The sequence below is a fragment of the Cnephaeus nilssonii genome, assembly GCF_951640355.1.
Source record: "Cnephaeus nilssonii genome assembly, chromosome: 15".
Taxonomy (NCBI): domain Eukaryota; kingdom Metazoa; phylum Chordata; class Mammalia; order Chiroptera; family Vespertilionidae; genus Cnephaeus; species Cnephaeus nilssonii.
In genome coordinates, this window is record NC_137086.1 from 22,645,217 (window position 1) to 22,666,439 (window position 21,223).

Below are 21,223 nucleotides of genomic sequence, written 5' to 3' on the forward strand. Positions count from 1 at the left end.
CTGCGATGAAAACTAAAACACCAGCTCCTTATCGTGGAGTTTTCCTTTACATTTAGGAATGTGAGTTATGGACTTTCACTGGTTTTGTTTCAGAGGTTAAAGATCTCATTAATAGGTTTTAAGCTTGCTCTCAGAGATGACCATTTGTAAACTAGTGTTTAAATTCTATTCATATTTAGGCTGCTTATTTAATTTGTTCCTCACTGCGTACTTGACATTGTAAGGTCAAGGCATGTTTTTAACCAGGCGAAACTGGCAAGGGCCCTCCCTAAGGAGGACAGCTCCTCCTTATCCCCTCGTTGAGATCAAAGGTCATTTTCCATAGTCCTTTGTCGTTAGTATTTTCCGGAGCACAGCCTGACATTCCCATCTCTGCCACCTTTAGCTGATGGTCAGAGGGCCTACAGCCGTTGGATCGTAAGCCAAGAAGCATCTTGACAGGTCATCTAATTTAGCCCATTTTTTTCTAGCTATGATAACACCACAAAAATTCCAGCGTGAAGAGACTAAATACCTCTAGAGAAGAATGCTAATAATAATAATAATAATAACCAACATTTATTGAGCATTTACCACACACTAGGCCCTGTGCTGAGCTCTTTTCATGTGTCATCTCATATAATCCTAGCAGCACCCCTACGATGTAGGTTTTATTATCATCTCCATCTTACAGGTCAGGAAACTGAAGCTCCGGAGAGTGAAGTCATTTGCCCAAGGCGACAAAAAAAGGGGATTCTTTCCGGCTTTTCCCACAAGTGATTCCCATATTTAGTGACTCCCACTACCTTTCATTGATCTGTTCCTGCAGTAAACATCTGTTCAGCGTCTGGTGCATAGAATTTCCCTCCCCTGCAGTTTGTAGGGAGAGACAGACACACAAGAGCTTAGCCACGTGATTCATGCTGTAGCGGGAACGGTATGGCAGAGTCGTGAACATGGTCTCTGGAGAGACACTGCCTGGGTTAGAATCCTGGTTCCCCCGCTCACTGTGTGGCTTTGAGAAAGTCACTTCCCATCTCTGTGCCTCAGATACCCTCTGTGTGAAATGGAGATGAAAACAGTACCTCCTCTAAGGTTGTCTCAAGGACTAAATGTCAGCAAAGGTAAAACTCTTGGGTCAGGGTGGCCACACAGTTAATGCCCCATCCAGATCGGCTCTTACCTTGAGTATAATACATACATGTAGAAGCTGTGGTGGCAACTAGAGGAAGGCTTCAGGGTGCTGACTTCCGAGCAGGGATTTGAGTGGTGGCCATCGAGGCAGGAAGGGGACGGGGACAGGGAAGGGGGTCACAGCTGCAGTTTTAGGAGAGCGTGATCAGCAGACTGCGGTGGATGGAGGAGGGGAGGGAGGCGGAGAGTGAAGGCAGGCCCTCAGTGAGTTTACAAGATGACGAGAAAAAAGGCAGTAGGAAATAAATGCTCTGAGGAGTGACATAGGGAGCCGGTTGGGCTGAGAGCTCTGCTGAACTTGGAGCCGTGTACCCAGGGGTAGTGGTCCTGGTCCACGCAGTGATGTGACCTCCATCCCACAGTATTCCGCTTCCTGGGTGTCGAGTGAGGAGGAGGACATTGGGGGTTCCCCTGCTAGCTCGTCTGCGCCCTGCCTGCTGGGGCAGAGGCCCTCTCTCTCTGCTCCAGGCCTTTGGGGCTGGGCACCTGGTCATCTCGGGAGAGACTCAGCGCACATTCTCCTGGCACCTTTCCCCTTCAAGATCCGTGGATGTGAGTTTCTGGCTGGGTCGTTTTTTGTGACTCTTGAGTGTCTCTCCACATTCTTTCCAAATTGCTATGTGATTGTCGGAGCACAGGCTGTTTTCATCAGGGGCTTGAGCCCATGAGTCCTACATGTTGTACTTCTACATGTCTGGGATTGTTTTCCCCTTTTTTGCTTATGGTGTTTTATCTTCCCTTCCCAGGTTTAATTTCATCTGCATGCCAGAAATGATTGGAAATACATGCTAGCCCTTCTCGCCTGTAGTCCTTGGTACTTTTGCCTCTTCTTTCCCCTCCTAGCTGTTACACCAATTCAGACTTTTATTAAGAACGTTCCAGTGGCAACACTTAGCTAAACCCTGGTAGATGACAGTGACGAGTAAGACATACTTCTTAACTCTAGTGGAGACAATAAGCTATGTACAAAGATCTTTGCATGCCAAAGAGGAAGAGCTTCACCCCCCTCCCCAACTTTATTCTCTGTCTGATCTCACTTTGCTAACATCATTTTGAATTCAGAATCTATTTCTGTTACCCAGGCATACTCTTCTACCGGCTAACCATTTCTCATCATGCAGCTACAAGTTAAAATAGGGCTTAGGATTTATGTTTTCAAGAAACCGCTCTGAATGACTGCCCAGGACAGTGATTCTTAAGCTGGGATGGGTGGAAAGAATTTTCAGAATCCTGGGGAAGAGGGGCTTTTCAGGGTACCCGCCGCCCGTGCTTCCTCTGACCTGCCGCCCTCCCAGTCCCTGCTATTTGAGAGAATTATTTCGGGAGATACTGTGCTTCCCGGCAGTGTGGCCTCTCCCTCAAGTGTATAGGGAGGAAAAGGCTGAAAATTCAGTGAGAACCTAACAGACGCTGGATCTAAATCTCTCTTCCTGCCACTGCGTTGTCATGACAGTCTTAGCGCATGCCAAGGTGCTGCTTACCCACGCCCCTGCCACGTTTACTGCACCCCACGCCTGACCTGCAGCCTGCAGCCAGGGCCCCAGAAATCTCACCTAGAAGGCACCAGCATAGTGATAAAAGAAAGAGGCTCACTGAATTGATGAAGAGCTAGGCAGACAAAAGCCACCTTATATTTCAACAGCTGGTAATAACATGCAGCCTATTGTTGAGCTCCTAAAACTGCTTATGAGAATGTGGCCAACAACAACAACAAAAAAGTCAAAACATTTAAATGGACAAATATTATCTTTTCGATTCCCCAGAAATCTGCTGCCCCCGCCCCACCCCCCAATTTGATGTTGTTTTTGAATCGAAGCCTGCATTTCCTATTCCCTGGTGTGTCCAAGGTACTTAGGAAAAATAGCACGAGTGTTTTGAAAATTGGGTTTATACAGCCCATTTCATGAACCAGAGGGTTCATTTCATTCCCTAAAGAAAGGGCATATTTAATTTCACTCAGTGCCTCATTTCCTTCCTCAGCAACACTTCAGGATTTGGTATTTCGGGGCGTAGAAAATAGCGTCAAGTAACAGAGAAGTGTCCCTCAACCTCCACCTCAAAGCAGTTTTCCCTCAGTTTGCTGACCAGAAACAGAAGCCATTAACAGATAGTAATGCTCTAAGCTTACATCACGTAGACAACTGTTAGAACAACCTCCTTAATGAAAAATTTCCTTTTCTTTTTTTTTTTTTTTACAGACTGTATTTCTCTATGCAAGCTCGTGGAGAGACTGATAGAGAGAAGTTGCTGTTAATGTATCAGACAAATGACCAAATAATAAACGGACTTTTCCCTCTGAACAAGGACCTGGCATTGGAAATGGCGGCTCTTTTAGCTCAGGTATCTTCCGGGGTATATAGAGTAACATTGCGTAAAGATAAGACACTGATTTCAGCACTGACTTAAATGTAGCAAAACAATGTACCTTTAGGAATTCTTTAAGTTCGTTTTGCTGTGATTAACACCTTCAGCATTACAGTTTGGCTCCAAATTGCTGGCAATTGCAGTGATGTGGAAGGAGACCGAATTCCGTAAAGGGAACCTCGTTGCTTAATTATCTTCACGTGAACCACGAGGCTTTGCAGTTAATGCAGGAGTTTGAGGAGTGTAGAGCCGTGGGGCTAAGGACACCATGCTGACATCACCCTCTCATCTAATAGGAATCAGTCTTGCTGATCTTCTCTGTCTTAATTAGAAACCCTGGGGCTGAGCGTTAATTGTTGTACGGAGTATCTGGTAAGGCATGGTGTTGATGTGGGGCATACTGAGCATGATTTGAGTTAATTTTCAGTTATGCTCTAAACATTATTGTGCTCATTCTGTGCCACACAGGACACCAGCCTCAGAGCGGGGAGACACTCAGCTTGGAGATACTGCTGTAGGGTTCCCTAAAAGGCATCGTTTCCTAGAACAGCCTACCATTTTTATAACTATTGTTTGCCCAGCTGCCGCATCTTTGGGGGTTAAATCCTGGTCTGGGGTTGCACAGGTGGCTGAGCTGAGTACTACCTGGGAACGGGTGGGGACAACTAACACTTGCTCTGAGGAAACCGTGTACTGGTGAGGAAAGTAGGAAGGATACCTGACCAGATAGGAGAGGGGGATGACAGCTGAACAGCAGAGTCAAGCTAAGAAACCAACAAGTAAGAGACTGGGTCTAAGAACCTAGACAGTTATAAGAATAGACTGTAAGGGTGAAGCTCAGCTAAGGAATTTAGACAGTAACTGATCAGATTAAGAGCTAAATAAGGGAAGCCAAAGGGGTCAGTAGCTCAAGAGGCTGGTTGTACTAACAGCTTACCTGGAGGCCAAGGACCTTTTTGGAATGGAGACCTGAGACTTTCTGTCAGCCCATCCCAGTCTTGTTGGAGCCCTCCATCTGCTTGTTGGGGAGTGTTACAGATTTGATGTGAATGTTCTTCTGTAGGACATTCACCTGAATATCCCCACCCAATTCGCTCCTTGAGCCCTCCTTTGGTACCATATACTAGGCATTTGACTCAGTTTATCACACGTATTTGTTAATACTTCAGTCTCCCTACTAAACAGTTAACTCCCTGAGGATAAAACCTAGGCTCAACCTTTTTCTCTCTCACATCACTTAGCACAGCACCTGACATGTAAAGGGGCCATGGTGTAGGTTTGGGTGAATGAATGGGTAGGTGAGTGGCTGGAGAGATAGTTGGTAGTTGGATCGGTGGGCAAGGGATGGCATCTGTGTAGATAAAGATTAAATAGTCTTTCATTCGGGCAGAAAGGGGCTCTATTCCCAGGAATACTAGAATAATAAAACGAGGGGATGAATACAGTAACACTTATGGAGGAAATCTAGGAAGAAATGAATGAGAATATAGTTCTTGCTCCCATTATATTCAATAAAGACCCTTAAAAAGTACGTAATACTTTTTTGAGATTTCCCTTAGCTTTATAACTTTTTTGTCTTTCATTTTTAACTTCTATTATTATCAATTAAAATGGTACCTAAAAATGAAAATTTTTCCTGTGCTTTAACAGGCAATTGTGGAGTGATGTGACCTTTAGCAAATACTATTTGAGGGTGATATTAATCTAGCGTGGTTAATGTAGATATAGAACTGAAATGTTTAAGTTATAGATTTTTTTTCAAAATTAGCATTCAGATGGAACTTAGATTTTAATAATAATACATACATATGATTATAAATTCCATAATCACACAGTGGTGACAAATAGATTTATATATATTATGTGTAATTATATATTATTATATAATTATATGTAATTATATATTACATTATAAAGAATGCTTAGAAAGAATAAAACTGATTTTCTTTTTTTAAAACTCTTATCCTTTGTTTTCTCTTCTCTTCTTTTGTATTTCCAATTAGGTGGAGATTGGAGATTTTGAAAGACCTTTTTCAACCCCAGCAGGCCATGTTACTAATCAGTGCAAAGCAAACCAAACTCTAAAACAAGTCATAGAGAAATTTTACCCTAAAAGGTATAGAGATGACTCCTCTGAAGAGCAGGTAAGGTAAGGAACCTCTTGTAACTCTTAAAGGCAGAGTCACACTTGTTCTTTGGTGATATTTTAAAGATGAAAAAAATTGTACATGACCTTTTTTTTTCAAGGCTTTTTAATAGTGGTGAATCCCAAGAGATTATAGATCTTTTTATTTATATGCCTAAAAACTTTAGAATCTATATTTAAGAAATAAAAGAGCCCTAACCACTTTGGCTCAGTGGATAGAGTGTTGACCTACGGACTGAAAGGTCCCAGGTTCGATTCTGGTTTGCGGGTACATCCCCAGTAGGAGGTGTGCAGGAAGCAGCTGATGTTTCTCTCTCATCGATGTTTCTAATTCTCTATCCCTCTCTCTTCCTGTCTGTAAAAAAAAAAAAAATCAATAAAATATATATTTTTTAAAAGAAATAAAAGAAAAAATTGGTCAATAATATGTTTAATTTGATGAAGTGATTACCAAAAGTTTTTGTTTTCATCTCTTAGGGTATTTTATTATAAACAAAGTGGAATAAAAATAAACGATCATCTTACACAAGATGGTTTAATATAAACCTTTAAATTAAACTATCATCTTACACAAGATTGTTTAATATAAACCTTTAAATTAAACTCAAACTTGGAGTTTTGATTTTTGAGAGCATGTAAAGAAGAGCTGTAAATTTAAAAATAGAGGAAATCTAGTTCACAATGAATTTTTCCAAAATAGGGACATTTGAGGTGAGTCTTTTCTCTATGTAGAAGAAGTGGTTTAAAAGAGGTTTTCCTTGCATCCAGCATTTCTACAAGCCAGGGGTGGCAGTACCTAAAATTCCACTGTTAGGAATTTATTGTTTGGTCTCAACTTCTTGTACTTTTCTTTAAAAATGAAAATTATTCCCATGAGAAATTACCTGTTAAAAGAATTTACACTGAGATTTTATATTAGCTAATCAAGATTTTTTTTAAAAAATGTATTTTTTTATTTCAGATAGGAAGGGAGAGAGAGATAGAAACATCAATGATGAGAGAGAATCATTGATTGGCTGCCTTCTGCACTCCTCACACTGGAGATGGAGCCCACAACTTGGGCATGTGCCCTAACTGGGAATCGAACCACTATCTCCTGGTTCATAGGTCAGCACTCAACCATGCTGGCTGGCATTAATCAGATTTTTTAAGTGTACCTGCAGTGGCTGGGAAACAGGAAACCTAGGTCATGCTGAGAGCACTAATACTGAGGATTTGGTGAAAGGAATACTACAAAAAGGACAAGGGGTAGACTGTGGTTAATGGGAGTCACAAAATAACAGTTTCACCTAGGTTGGGTCTAGGTATCCCAGTTCTGCCTAGGACTGGCTTAAGAAGAGCTTTCTCTTGCTGAAACTGGTTTGGCTCAGTGGATAGAGCATCGGCCTGCGGACTCAGGGGTCCCGGGTTCGATTCCGGTCAGGGGCATGTACCTTGGTTGTGGGCACATCCCCAGTGGCCGGTGTGCAGGAGGCAGCTGATCGATGTTTCTCTCTCATCAATGTTTCTAACTCTCTATCCTTCTCTCTTCCTCTCTGTAAAAAATCAATAAAATATATTTTTTTAAAAAAAGAAGAAGAAGAGCCTTCTCTTAGGAGGACGATCCACTGTTTTTGTTTTGCTTTTGTTTTTTTTTTGTTCTTTTCTCTTCCTTTTTAGGCAGCTTTGCCAGCGACTATCAACCAGATGGATGGCCCTCCGGGGACACAGTGCTGCTGATTGTGTGCGAATTTACTTGACAGTAGCCAGGAAGTGGCCGTTCTTTGGTGCCAAGTTGTTTCTTGCAAAAGTAAGAAAGATGGAGGATAATTCAGTTCAGTAAATAAAACAGTGGTAACCGTAATCCCAGGTTTATAGGCTCGGCGTTTAAATGGAAAATAAAGAAATTTCCAACAGTTTAAACAATAAGTAAAAGGCAGGAAAGCCATCAGCTTCTCTATCTCTCCCCCTCTGCTCCACTTGGCCCTCCCTTAAGTCATTTCTTACACTCACTAGGCTCCTCATTAGACTGAAGACAACAGCTGGACTTTGCTTTCTTCTCCTCATTCATGCAGCCATTCCCTCAGCTACTCTCTCCCTCATTTGCTCATTTATTGCGTATTTTATGAATTCTGTTTGTCAGACACTGAGCTAAGCTCTAGGGGATACATAAGCTCATGGTTTCAGATGGGTTGTACTCAAACTTCCAGGAACTCACAATCCAGTGTTGCAATGGGACTGGGAACAACTACTGGCCAAGAGTGACATGCGCAGAGTGCTGCCGGAACACAGGATGGAGAGACTGACCCTGCCAGGGGTAGATCAAGCAGCTCGTCCCAATGCACACATTAATAAATGGAAATTTTGGATCTCAAACCCGGGTTTCCTAATATCAGATTCACTGCTCTTTCCATTATGCCACACTGCCTCCTCCTCCCCAAGAGAGATTTTTTAATAGTTGTTGTTTGAAATGTTGCATTATTACCTTTAGCTGAAAAAAATATTTCTATAAATTTGCTTAGCATTTATTACAAAGTGTATTTTCACTTCTTCATAGCCCATAACTCCATCATCACTTGGAAGTACTTTCCTGTGGCTGGCTATCCATGAGGATGGTTTAAGCATCTTAGAATACAACTCCATGGTAAGATTAAATCCTGAAGTTTTGCATTGAGTCTATTGCTCAGTGTACTGTAAACAGAAGGTAATGATATCTTAGTCTGATTTTCTTCCTAATACTATATAATGAATAGTCATTTTATAAATATACAGCTATGATTACAGCTTAATCTTTTAAAACAAGATGAGACAGGTTATATACGGGCATAGCTCAGAGATATTGCAGTTTGGTTCCAGAACACCACAATGAAGCAAATATCACCATAAAGCAAGTCACACAAATGTCTTGGTTTCCTAGTATATGTAAAATTTACGTTTACACTATCCTGTAGTCTGCTAAATGTGCAATAGCATTATGTCTAAAAAAAAAAAAAACAAGCCGAAACCGGTTTGGCTCAGTGGACAGAGCGTCGGCCTGCAGACTGAAAGGTCCCAGGTTCGATTCCGGTCAAGGGCATGTACCTTGGTTGCGGGCACATCCCCAGTAGGGGGTGTGCAGAAGGCAGCTGATCGATGTTTCTAGCTCTCTATCCCTCTCCTCTCCTTTCCTCTCTGTAAAAAAATCAATAAAAATATATTTTAAAAAAAAAAAAAAACAATGTACATACCTTAATTAAAAAATACTTTATTGCTAAAAAATGCTAACCATCACGAAAGCCTTTAGTGAGTAATAATCTTTTGCTGGTGGAGGGTCTTACCTTCAATTTGAATAAAAATCTGTGAAGCGCAATAAACCAAAGGTATGCCTATACTGTGTATGAGAAAAATATAAAGATACCATGACTGAATTGTAATCACGGTTGCATTTGTAAAATGGCCATTTATAATGTTAGGAAGATTGCTTCCTGTGTAAAATGAAAAAGATAACATTAAAATAGAAACTTAAGTTCAGTTTCCCTAAGGCTTCTGTAAGGATTTCTGTAATTCCCTGTCATATCACTTATCCGTTTACTTGTACCTGTCCAGTACCTTAGACCTTTTTCTGTGATTATAAAGTCAAATAGGCTTTCTATGTGTCATTTGTTTACTTCACATGTATCGTATTACATAGTAAAAATGTTGTGGTGTTGTTTTTTTTTAAGCTGGCAGGCAGGAATTGCTACATTTTACCTGGTAGGTATCGTGGGCTCTCCAACTGTGGATAGTCAGTGATCACTGAGAATTTATTGGAAACCAAACTATTTTTAAGTGTTATAGTAACTGTTTCTCCTTACAATCGCTTTAAAAAATGTTTTGGAAGGAGTTTATGCTTTTGAATGCCTTTTAGTTCTTGCATGGATAACTTGAAGATAGATTCTAAAATCGGATTTAAAGTCACCAAAAAATTGTACACCATTATTGAGTTTTCTTAGCTAAGAAAACCAGTTCTCTAGATCCTGGGAGGTGGGTAAAGAGACCAGGAAGTGGACATGTGTGGGCTGAGCCTTGAGCCAGTTAGTGCTGGAATGGTCTGCTCATTCTTGCAAACTAATCATTAGATGTGCAGATTCCTTTCCTTTTACATCTTTGAATAATATTTTTTAAATTGTTTAAGCAACACATTAGGAAAAATATGTGCTGCATATATGATAAAGGGTTGGTATCCTTTATAAACATGGGTGTCTTAATAAAACAATAAGGAAGTGGCCCGGCCAAGTGTGGCTCAGTGGTTGAGTGTCGACCCATGAACCAGGAGATCACTGGTTCAATTCCTGGTCAGGGCCCATGCCCGGGTTGTGGGCTTGATCCCCAGTAGGGGATATACAGGAGGCAGCTGATCAGTGATTTTCTCTCATCATTGATGTTTCTATCTCTCTCTCCCTTACTCTCTCTGAAGTCAATAAAAACACATTTTAAAAAACAAAAAGGAAGTGATCAACACATCAATAGACAAATGGTCCAAGGCAATTCACAGAAGAAATACAGATATTCAGCACATGTATTTTAAAATGTTAATCTCACTAGTAATCAAATAAATTCAATTTAAAACAGTGAGATTCTACTTTTCACCAGTCAGGTTGACAGAGATTCAAAAAGTGGTATTTAGTGTTAGCAGGACTGTGGCGCTGGGTACATAAATGGGTATAACCTTTTTGAGGAGTCTGGAAATATTCTAAATATTGTCCTTATTTTCTTGAGATAGCAATTCCAGCCGTTGAGGTTTATAGCCAAAGTAATAATTACATATATGTATTATAAAATATGTTGAAAAATGTGCATTGGAGTATTGCTTAAGTTAGTGACAAATAAAAATGATTTAAATGTTCTGTAATAGGAGTTTATTTAAATAAAAAATGGTCTATAAAATAATTTTAAAGATGTTATTCAAGTACATTTGTTGTCATGGAAAGATTTTCACAAAATGTAGTTAAATTAAAAAAAGAAGCAGTGTGCATGATACTATTTCTGTTTGTGTAAATCAAAGTATGCAAATCAGCATAAATCATATGGATTTGCCAATATTTGACATGTTTTACCTTAAAAAGTATCAGTTTCATATGGTTAAACCTAATACATATATATGTAGACATATACAAAAATATTAAAGGACATATACAAAAATATTAACAGTGGCTTTCCATTGGATGCTGGAATATAGACGCTTTTTATTTTCTTCTTGTATTTTCTCATTTTCCTAAAGTGAGTTATTTATTTCAAAATCAAAATGTATTTTAATTATAAAGGTAAGTGATGCCTAAATAAAATTAGTATACTTCTATCTATTTTGGATCACAGTAAATTTTACTTTAGGAAAAATGTATTATATCAGCATTTAGTGGAGATATGCTATTAGTCACTTCTCATCTTTCTTTGAAAATAACGAGTGTATTAACATATTTACTTCTCTTTGAAGAGGTTAATAGTCAGCTATGTGTACAAGAGTCTAATGACATTTGGAGGATATCAAGATGACTTTATGATAGTCATTAACAATACACATTCCAAGGACAAACCAACAGAGAAATTACTTTTTGCCATGGCAAAACCCAAGGTGAGTAGAATTCTTTGAACCAACTCTTTATGCTAGTGTTCTTTCATCCTAAAACCTTTGCTGTGCAAAGACTAAGTTCCAGATGAGAAAACAAACTTCCCTTATAGTCAAACACCCTAGTTCCAAATTCGGGCTTACCTCCTCTTTTTAAAGCCTTGGTTTCTTTCTTCATCTAAAAGTTAAATGATATGATGCTACCTTTGTTTGTTTAAGAATTAAATGAAGGAATTGTATTTAGCCCAGTGCTTGCTATCCAGAAGTTGCAAAATAAGTGGCCTTGGTGTAAGTTGTTGTGAGGAACTTTATATGTATTATCGTATTTACTTGGCGTAATTCACTTTACCGACCCATTAGTGGGAAGATTAAGATTTTATAATTAAAACACACTTGCTTCTTTACTAGTTTTAGCAAACTAATGTCTCTAACTAAATGCAGTAAGTAAACTTACATGCTAACATGTAAATACCTCATTGTTTGATCTGCATAGACAGGAATGCTGGTAGCCTGGGCACTTGCAAATAGAGACCACCCATAGCTAACACTTTCTTTTCTTTTTTTTTTAAATTTCTTTATTGATTAAGGTATCAACACTTTCTTTTAGAAATGATGAGAACTTCTCAGGGGCATAACAACTCTGATTTTCTTGTTTTAGATTCTTGAAATCACTCTTTTGATCGCCAGTTACATAAACAACTTCCATCAGCAAAAGGCTGCGTTTCACCACCTCTCTGCTCCAGCGCTGCTCTCAGCCCGGAACCAGGGACCCCAAGCCAGGACGATGGGAAGCCAGCCCCTTCTCTCAAGCAGCAGACCAACCATAGGCCCCACTTTACTCTGAAAGTGGGGGCAAGGTGGGGGGGGGGCGCCTGAACATTCACTCTCTGTCCTCTAAGCAGTGGCTGCATCAGCTCCAAATAAGTTTACTTAAATCCTGGCAACATGGCACCCACATACTTGTATTCCAGATTTTAAAAATAATGGGGGTTATTTGTTTTATTCATAAATAGTCAAATTAATACTAATAACACATAAAACACAAACTTTGCACACATACTGATGTTCTCCTGGATTAAATGGGTTAGAATTTGTAATTTTTTTTCTGTCTCCCTTCTCCCTTGCTATCAGACACATCATGCAATATGGTGTTTTTTCTTCTTCTTCTTTTAAAAAATATTCTTTAGAAAGGGAGATTCCAAACTCTCTTTTGGCAAACCAGTTGAATATTTGGAAATACTGCCAAAAAACTCAGTACTGTAATTAAATGTATTTTAATTAATGTGTTTGGAAAGAAATGGAGTGAGCACAGTGTAAGAAACAGCTGCAGGATGGTGTTTATGTGTAAATTTTCAGAGCAAGTTCAGTAAATCTTCTGGCCCGATGACTCATTGTGTGAGAAAACAGGAGTTAGGGAGCCAGAACTTCCTATGTGATGTTAGGAAGTATACACCGTCAGCTTTCCAGATCACTAGAGTGTAAAACTTAAAAGGAGACAGTGATTCCTGACACATTCCTTGGTTGTCAACAGGGCCTGAGTCTACTGGACTACTGCCCACATTTCATTGCATTGGGTGCTGGGCCAGCTTGACCTTGCTTTGCTAAATAATCATATCTTTGAAAACAAAGACAGTTCTTCAATTTTTGCCTCATATGGTCCTTTTTCATTGTAGTTTGCAAGTAAGCTCCCAAAAATATATTTATAAGAAAGGAGAAAGTAATATTTCTGTCAAAGGAGGTGAAATTTCAGTTGAAAGAGCCTAGAAATATATTCTTTTACTAGGTTACATAAATGGTCAGTACATTGTAGTATGTGTCAGGACATAGTAATTAGTATTCTTGATAAATATGAAACTGTGATAAGACATGAAAATTATAAGATGTTTAATTGCGATGGTAATCAGTATACTTAATTTTATTTATGTGTAGAATATTTGTATTTATTTTTTGACATATTTATCACTTTGTGTATGGTATTTTTATTAACCAATAAAAAAAATGTTAGCTGCTTGAATTAATTTGTTGGCAGAGCCTTCATGTTTTCTTCTTTGCTGCGTTCTCCCTATGGTAGTATACTGTTCTCACACTAAGCCTTTTACAATGTTCCATCCCATACTAGCATCCCTAGAAAGGACAGAGCCAAGGTATGTGCTGCTTAAGTAAGATGTTGCTTTATTGGTAATGACAAAACAAGAACAGCAACAACAACAAACCATAGAAAGAGACTTCCATTTACTATTTCCCCTAACTTTTGAGCCACAACCACTTATTGTGTAAGCAAATTAGTTTTAGAGAATATACTGGTTACAAGTTTGGGATGACTCTCAGGAGGCTTTTTGGCTGGGATACAGTAGTTTTTAAGTTCCCAGAAAACCATTTAAAAATCATTAGTTGGTGAGCCAGAGGCTTGGCAGGGCTGTTAAATATGTGTGAGAACTTTATTCCCAGGCAATAGTTAGTTCACCATTTGGTAAGCAACCCTAAATCTTCTAATTTAAACAAGTGGTGAAGGCTTAGCTTAAACCTTAGTACCCTAGACTCAGTATTAATTTTTGATAGAGCAGAGATAAAATATTTTGATGGAAAGAAGTCAATTTTCTGTAACTGATGATGTGAAAATTTCATTTTCTGGGAAATTACTTATATAGACATTTAAAAATTAAAACTATGTTATTATGATTGGCTACAAGAAAATAATATTCCACGTTTAATTGTAATATGTGTTCTCCTATCATTTTCTTACCTTTCAATCATAATAAATGACTTACAAAACCCATTTTGAGCATTATATTTTGAATAATCTTAAAGAAGTAGCTGATGTTTTCATTGTCAAAACTGAGGTGTACTCATAATGAAAATGGTAGTTATTACCTCTTTCTCTTGTATTCATGCTTTATCTTCAGTGTTGCTTTGTTTTATCCATATAAAAGGAAGCTGTTTGGGCAAGTTATAATTTTAATACATGTGTATGCATATTAACACATATACAATATGTATAAATCATGGGCTTCTCCCATGATTTCATATTAACCCCTTAAGGGAGCTTATTGCATATAGATGAGTTGAATGGACTGTTTTCTAAAAATTTATTTTTAAGGGTTCTGGGTTGTGTATGTGTGTGTGTCCTTAAAGTCAAATACTACCAGAGCTTGGAAATGAATTTAACTCTTCATTTACAAGAAAAGTTAGTCACAACTTATAGAATCTTTGTTCTAAAATTGTGTATATTGGTTGGTTGGTTGGTTGGAGTTTTTTTAATAGAAAAAGAAAAAAGGTGGTCAGGTTCCTGGAACAACACATTTAACCCATAATTTTACTGAAGTATAATCCTGAAGCACTAACCACCATGGATAACCGTATTTCTCCAGAAAAAGGCTGTCAGTGTTCCTGGGATGCCAAGAACACATTACACCCGTTCTCCTGCCCCTGAGCTGCCAGGGAATTTGGACTCCCTCAGTGCAGTCTCTGGGCTGCTGTCTGTGGAGCCAAGGCTTCAGGATTGTAGGGCCTGAAATGGGGGGAATGGGGAACGGGAGTAACAGAGAAGTTTCTCTGCCACGTGGCTCATGTAGAAATTGCATCTCCTCTCACGTTTCTCCCCTATTCTCTTTTCCCTAAAAGAAGAAAGGGGTTTTACTGCTGCGTGAGTAATTTTAAGCTCCAAATTAATGTAAAGTCCACACATGGATATTTAGGGTAAAGTGAGATTCATCCATATTTCAGTGGAACCAAACCTCGGGCTTTTCTTGGGCATTTAAGTGGGAAAGTGGGAAGGTCAGTCCTGCAGTGAGGAGTTGCATGGGCCTGGGCAGAGGCTGGGGTGAGGAGAGGAGATAAACACTGGCTTCATATTATAATTCTCCCTAAGTTGAACAATCACGATGATTCTGAAGGCGTATTTATAATCAGCATGAATCCAAAAATCTTCATTGTATACTGTAAGTATTTTGAGGTCCAGTAATAGGCAAGAGACAATAAATCTTACTGAGGCAATATCTATTAGCAAATCACTCCAAAACAAGACACAAATGTTCACAGTGTGGCTGAGTCAGGACTTATATCTAGGTCTATCTCGCTTTAAGGTCCATGTTCCTGAACATTACACCATAGAAACGGAGCCAGTGGCAGAAGGGTGCAGGGAGAGTATCTCCTTCAAATATCCAGGACATCTTGAGCTGGAGAGCCTGGGTCTACTCAGCATTCAAGACAGATCAACTACTGCCACTGCCATGAATGTTCCACCAACAGCACTGGGCATAGTCACTTATTCTCATGTAATTTTGGGGACCTCTGCAATGGTTTATATCACTGGCTTCCTTTGGGTTATTATAATTACTATTGTATATCTTTCTCAAGGGTAGGGATCTTATCTTACTCATCGCTTCATTTCTTACTCTGTGCAGCACACAGTTTTGCATATAGTAATAACTCAGTATTTATTATTGACTTGGAGGTAAATGAAATATTGTGGAGATGCATTGACGTTTTTAACTTTTTAACAAATAGTGTGCTGTTGCATAAAACCGGAAACAACTAAATAAGCAGAAAGTTGGGAAATATAAAAATAGTAATATTCTTTGCAGCTAGTAAATCACTAGAAAATAGCTCCGGAGATTGCTTCACTCTCCATTGGGAAGAGAAAACTACGAGAGAGAGAGAGAGAGAGAGAGAGAGAGAGAGAGAGAGAGAGGAAAATAGAGAATCCTGGCATATATTCGGTACTCAATAGAATTTTTTTAAAATGAAAGAACACTTCCAGCCGAGAACTTTTAGATCAAAGGGTTTGTTACCACGTGTCACTTCGTCCTTGCACATTCTGGAAGATGAGGCTGAGCTTGAGACTTGAAAAAGAACAGAGAACTACATTTCCCATAAAGCCCTTCTTCTGCACGCAACCCAGCCTGTGACGTCGCTCCCATGGCAACCGAAGAGCCTGCTCGCCGGGGCCCACCTTGGAGTTTGCGGTCTAATTTCTAAACTGAGCCCTGCGCGGAGCTCGGACCCTGGGGCTGCAGAGCCACTATGCCCAGGTATCCCCGCATCCCTGCTTGCGCCAGGCTTACGCTCCCCTCGACAGCCCCCCCCCCCCTCTTTCCCACCCTAGCGTGGAAGGGGTGGGGAGGGAGAGGCCGCTGGGGGTATGTTTTGGGAGGGGAGCCCACGCGGGGCCAGATAGTGGGAGAGAATTGTAGGTCTGTCCTGGTTGCAACCCGTACCTGGATGGGCAGAGGCCCGTAGGAACTGCGCTTGCGCGTGTGGATTCTGCCCAAAGTTCCCCCGGTAGAAAGGAAGAGATTATGAAACATTCAATTCCAGCCAGAAAAGTTTCTTGCCGGCCAGGGAATGCCCTGGGAGCAGGGGTTCCGGCGGTGAACTAGACCACAAAGCCACTTCCTTGGGGACCCCCTCCTGGTGCAGGGGTTCACAACAGCCGTCAACGAGGGGGGACTTGCGGAAGCCCTAAGTGTGCGCTCCTGTTTAAAAGCGAGGGGAGAGGGGCGGAGGGGAGATGGACGACCTGTTAAATACATTTTAGCTCCTCAGTTCTGTGGTGCCAGCTGTAAGTGCCTGTTCTCAAGGCCCCCCTAAACCTTCTCTGAACAGTTTATAGGGACGTGCAGGAGACTGGGTTCCTGGAGTCCGCCACCGAGCAGCGTCAATCGGGTTTTCTCGCCTGGTGGGTTGGCAGTGTGGTCTCTGTGGAGGCTGTGAATCTTGTGTGAAAAACCGTCAGTTTCCCAGTACACGTATCATTTGGTCACGGTTTTAAAGTCCTGGCTGCAGTTATAAATTTCCACCAAAAAACTGGTTGCAGCACCTCCTTCTCTCCCCTCTTTGGGAAGTTGGAAAGCAAATAATCACGCTCTGAGAGAAGGGCGTGTCAATAAAGAGCAGACAGGCCTGGACTGAGTTCCAGGGGGCTCACCTGTGAAATAAACGTGTGGATTTTAGTGCCGACATTTAGGGACGCCTGTTTTAGCTCCTTTCTTCATCCTGAGTTCTTGGATAACAATTATGATGATCTCCTAGTAATTATATATAGGCCAAGCCCTAAACGAAATGATACATTTTAATAATCGATCATGACAATCTTATAAGGTTAGTATTCTTTTTTATTAGCATGTTAGAGATGAAGAAACAGGTGACCCTGGGGACCAGCACAGACAGCTGCAAATATTAGGTGCCCGATAAATATTTGTTGAATTAATAAAGGAATGAAGGATCCAGAGAAGCTGGCTAATTTGCCTAAGTTGGCATACGTAGAACAATAGCAGATTCAGGCTTACAACACATCAGATCTTGCTCATTCTTTTTAGTTCAATACTCCATTTTCCATGTTAAGCTTTAATTTAAAAAATGTTGTGATCGTATTTATGTAAAATTATGTATGTGTGTAGAGATATGAATGAAAGAATGATTTTCAAAATGTGATTTGGGGTGATTTTTTTTCTTTATATTTTCTGTATTAAAAATAAGGGAATCCTGAGCTAAAAATATAATTTTAAAAATAGGAATAGTTGCCCTGACCGGTTTGGCCCAGTGGATAGAGCGTCGGCCTGCGGACTGAAGGGTCCCAGGTTCGATTCTGGTCAAGGGCATGTACCTTGGTTGCAGGCACATCCCCAGTAGTGGGTGTGCAGGAGGCAGCTGATCGATGTTTCTCTCTCATCGATGTTTCTAACTCTCTATCCCTCTTTCTTCCTCTCTGTAAAAAATCAATAAAATATATATTAAAAAAAAAAAAAAAAGGAATAGTTGAGGGAGCAGAGATTATTTGGAATACTGGTTTTACACCTTCCCCCATTTTTCTAGATGCTGTTTTTCAAGTTGTATATTTCCCAAAGTTGGATATTCATATGTGTCTGAGAAGGTAACACCTACAGCTTTCAGCCTTGCCTGGAAGCCCCAGAATAAGAAACCCTCCAAGTCTGGTGCGAAAGGCTCTGCATATCATGTTCAGCTTTCTTTGATGAACCAGTACAAAGAAAATAATCCTCAGCAGTTTTACCAGTTTATTGTCCTCCAGAAAATAATGTTGGTTCGTTCTATAAATCTGACGGAAATAAAAGTTCTCTGAGCTTGAAATAAATATTGGAAAGGAGTCTTCTTGTTTCTCTGAATTTTGTTTTTCTGCCTCTCATTTAGTGAAACACTCTGGGAAATTGCAAAAGCTGAAGTGGAAAAACGGGAAAGTAACGGAAGTGAAGGTGATGGAGTTGAAATTGGAGAAAAATCTGTTTTCTTCATTGGCAGTAAAAATGGGGTAACTTTTCCCAATTTTTTCCAAGTATTATGATGATTTAACAATCAGTGGTAAAATTTATATTAATACTTTGATTAAAATGTGGACACTTCAACCCTTGAGCCATCTAATGAGTCTCTGGCCTGCTGACTACATTGGAGCTGGTTATGCCCCATATGAGGGTGTCCTGCTTATGGGTACTCACATCTGGCCTGAACACTTGTCATTGGTGTGCCATGACGTGGGCCACAGCAGCTTGGAGGAAGGGGCACTTGTTTCTAATTAGACTGCCCAGATGAGCCATCTCTTCCCAATTTGCACAAAGGCACCAGAAATGCTAACCTGATGACCACTTGTACAACGGAAATAAGCATATAGATAATACAAACATGAACCATATAGGTATGGTATAGTTAACCTTCACTTAACTGGGGTCACAGAAGTTGAAGGAAACTTGGAGATATTCCAGTTTTCGACAATAGGGATTCTTAACCCTGGGGACCATAGAGGTACTTCTTGGGGTCAGTGAACTCCCTAGAAATGTATGCAAAATTGTGTGATTGTGCATCAGTGCATTTTTCTGGGAAATTAGAATATCCCAGCATTCTAGCACCTCCCGAAAAGGTTATTGAGCTATTGCAAACAGTGGTTTTAGAATTTGAACATCTCCAGCAGTGGGGGAGTTCTCTTCCACAACTGTAGCCTGTTTTGATTTTTGTTAACTCCTAGTTATTAGAAAACTTCAGTTTGTAACGTCCACCCCTTGGTCCTGATTCTGACCCATAAAACTATGGGACTAAATCGAATTCCTCTTCTATTTGCTAAATTTTCAAATGTTATAAAATGGCTCATCAAATAGTTAATGGCAACCCACATGTCTCCCCAAGTATCTGTTTCAGTTTTATCTTCATTTCATTCAGGCGTGTCTTCTGTGTCATGGACTCTATGTCAGTCATGGATTCTCTGTCATGATCTCAGTAACTCTTAACTAGAATTATTCTAATGTGTAATTCTCAGGATGCAACAGAAATTTTGAGGTTTTGTTTCATTACAATAGACTAGAGCAGGTCTGCCAGCTTCTCTTTTTCCAGATGCTGAGCTTTGGTTTTATTGTATAGGAAAATTTAAATGGTGATGGGGGGAAAAAAAGAAAAGAGAGAAAAACTTAGTCATCACATAACCCTATTCACTAAGGTTGAGCTTGAGATCTGAGAGTCTTTGATTTATGCTATTGGTTTTGTCCTTAATTTTATTAGATTGGGCCCTTTTTTACAGTATTTTGTATTTTTAATTATATTAAAATAATTTATATATGTGGTCCTAAAAAATACTTAGAATAAGTATATCCTCTAGAAATAAAACAAAAAATACTCTAACCAAGTATCTGGATTGCTTACTTTGAACATATTTGCAACATGTCCTTTATTTGTATGTTATCTTTTTTATTTCCACTTCAACAATTAGAATTCAAACATTTTAGAAGACACTAATCATCAGCTTAACCAGTAATTAGCATTCATGAGTAAAGAGAAAATTTAAGACAGCTGACAAGTTGACCACTAAAGTGAGGTATGATTTGCTAGTACTTGTCATCCAAGGGACTTTATAATTATAATAATAGCAGTGTAGTTACCCTGTGATGGAAAGTTGACAGTTAACTTTTTCCACTTATCAAACTTGGGAACAATTCTGAAAGTTTCTAGTTTCCAGGTAATTTATCATTTAAGTAATTAAAAAGCTATTTTGGGCCACAACTATGAATGATAGTAAAATTTTACATATGGATGACATTAACTCAGTATTTCGTTTTTAAATTTCTAGGGCAAGACTACTATTATTCTAAGATCTCTTGACAGGTAAGTGTTATGTTAACGTTTAGACTACATTTTTTGCTTATTCCGGTTGCATAAGGCAAGTTAGATACTAAAAGACATATGGAAGGAGAACAATTTTGAGGCACAAACAAAATAATTCTTAGTAAACCCTTAGTATGGTCTTTAAGACCTTCTTTAAAAAATAAAACCAAGAGTAACTAAAAAAAATTATACAGCATTAATATTGGATTTCCCTATTCGTGGAGAAATTAACATGAATACACAACCTATGCTAGTACTTTCTTTTTGGCTATACTACTGTGGTATTTTAATTGTTTTTATTCTATCTAATCCATGATTATTTGAATGTTAGCCATAATCTTTAAATTACTCATGGATACAATTTTGAAGCAGAATGTTGGTCCTCAAACTGTACATTTTACCATTTGTTTAATGTACTTCTTAACCTTCTATACTGACATCAGATTAAGATTTGGGATTATAATTGCTAGATATTGTGGCAAGTTGATAGGAAAGCCTCCAACCAATTTTGGGGGATATTTCTCTGTTCTCTTTATTCCAATGCCTTTCTTATAACTTCTCCAAAAACATCAAGAGAGATGGAATTTGGTCTTAAGGTCACATTAAAGAAACATTCATTTGCCAAATATGATTAAAGAATACAATTAATAGAATGTTGGCTTTGTGTAATTCCTTGTCAGCAGAATTGTTTCTTAGAAGAACCATCCACAGTGATACCTACCTCACCCTTCCATCCCCAGGAACCATGGCTCTTTTCAGGGCAGGTGTGTTTCTCATTGCAAATATGTCATCCGGCACAACATCAGCTTAGGACAACATCTAAATTGAACTGAAAATTATGAATTTGGGTTCCTTGATAGTCTACTTAGAAAAAGAAC

At 39.3% G+C, this 21,223-nt stretch overlaps 2 protein-coding genes across 7 annotated transcripts in view; both read left to right on the plus strand.

Moving 5' to 3' along the window:
- The window catches only part of PLEKHH2 (pleckstrin homology, MyTH4 and FERM domain containing H2), a 71,324-nt gene extending 57,285 nt beyond the window's left edge, over positions 1-14,039 (plus strand). For 4 of the 6 annotated variants that reach the window (XM_079791537.1, XM_079791538.1, XM_079791539.1 and 1 more), the window contains 6 exons: positions 3,372-3,513; positions 5,541-5,686; positions 7,343-7,472; positions 8,220-8,306; positions 11,115-11,252; positions 11,905-14,039. In XM_079791537.1, the coding sequence (XP_079647663.1) occupies positions 3,372-3,513; positions 5,541-5,686; positions 7,343-7,472; positions 8,220-8,306; positions 11,115-11,252; positions 11,905-12,090 (829 nt within the window). In that variant the 3' untranslated portion in view covers positions 12,091-14,039. Of the gene's footprint in view, positions 1-3,371; positions 3,514-5,540; positions 5,687-7,342; positions 7,473-8,219; positions 8,307-11,114; positions 11,253-11,904 lie in introns of those variants that run through there. The other 2 variants (XR_013814594.1, XR_013814595.1) reach the window with 1 other exon arrangement.
- A 2,102-nt stretch (positions 14,040-16,141) lies between these two features.
- Positions 16,142-21,223, plus strand: part of DYNC2LI1 (dynein cytoplasmic 2 light intermediate chain 1) — a 29,406-nt gene continuing 24,324 nt past the window's right edge. The window contains exons 1-3 of the mRNA XM_079791542.1: positions 16,142-16,276; positions 18,393-18,510; positions 20,311-20,345. Coding sequence (XP_079647668.1) covers positions 16,269-16,276; positions 18,393-18,510; positions 20,311-20,345 — 161 coding nt within the window. The 5' untranslated portion in view covers positions 16,142-16,268. The remainder of the gene's footprint in view (positions 16,277-18,392; positions 18,511-20,310; positions 20,346-21,223) is intronic.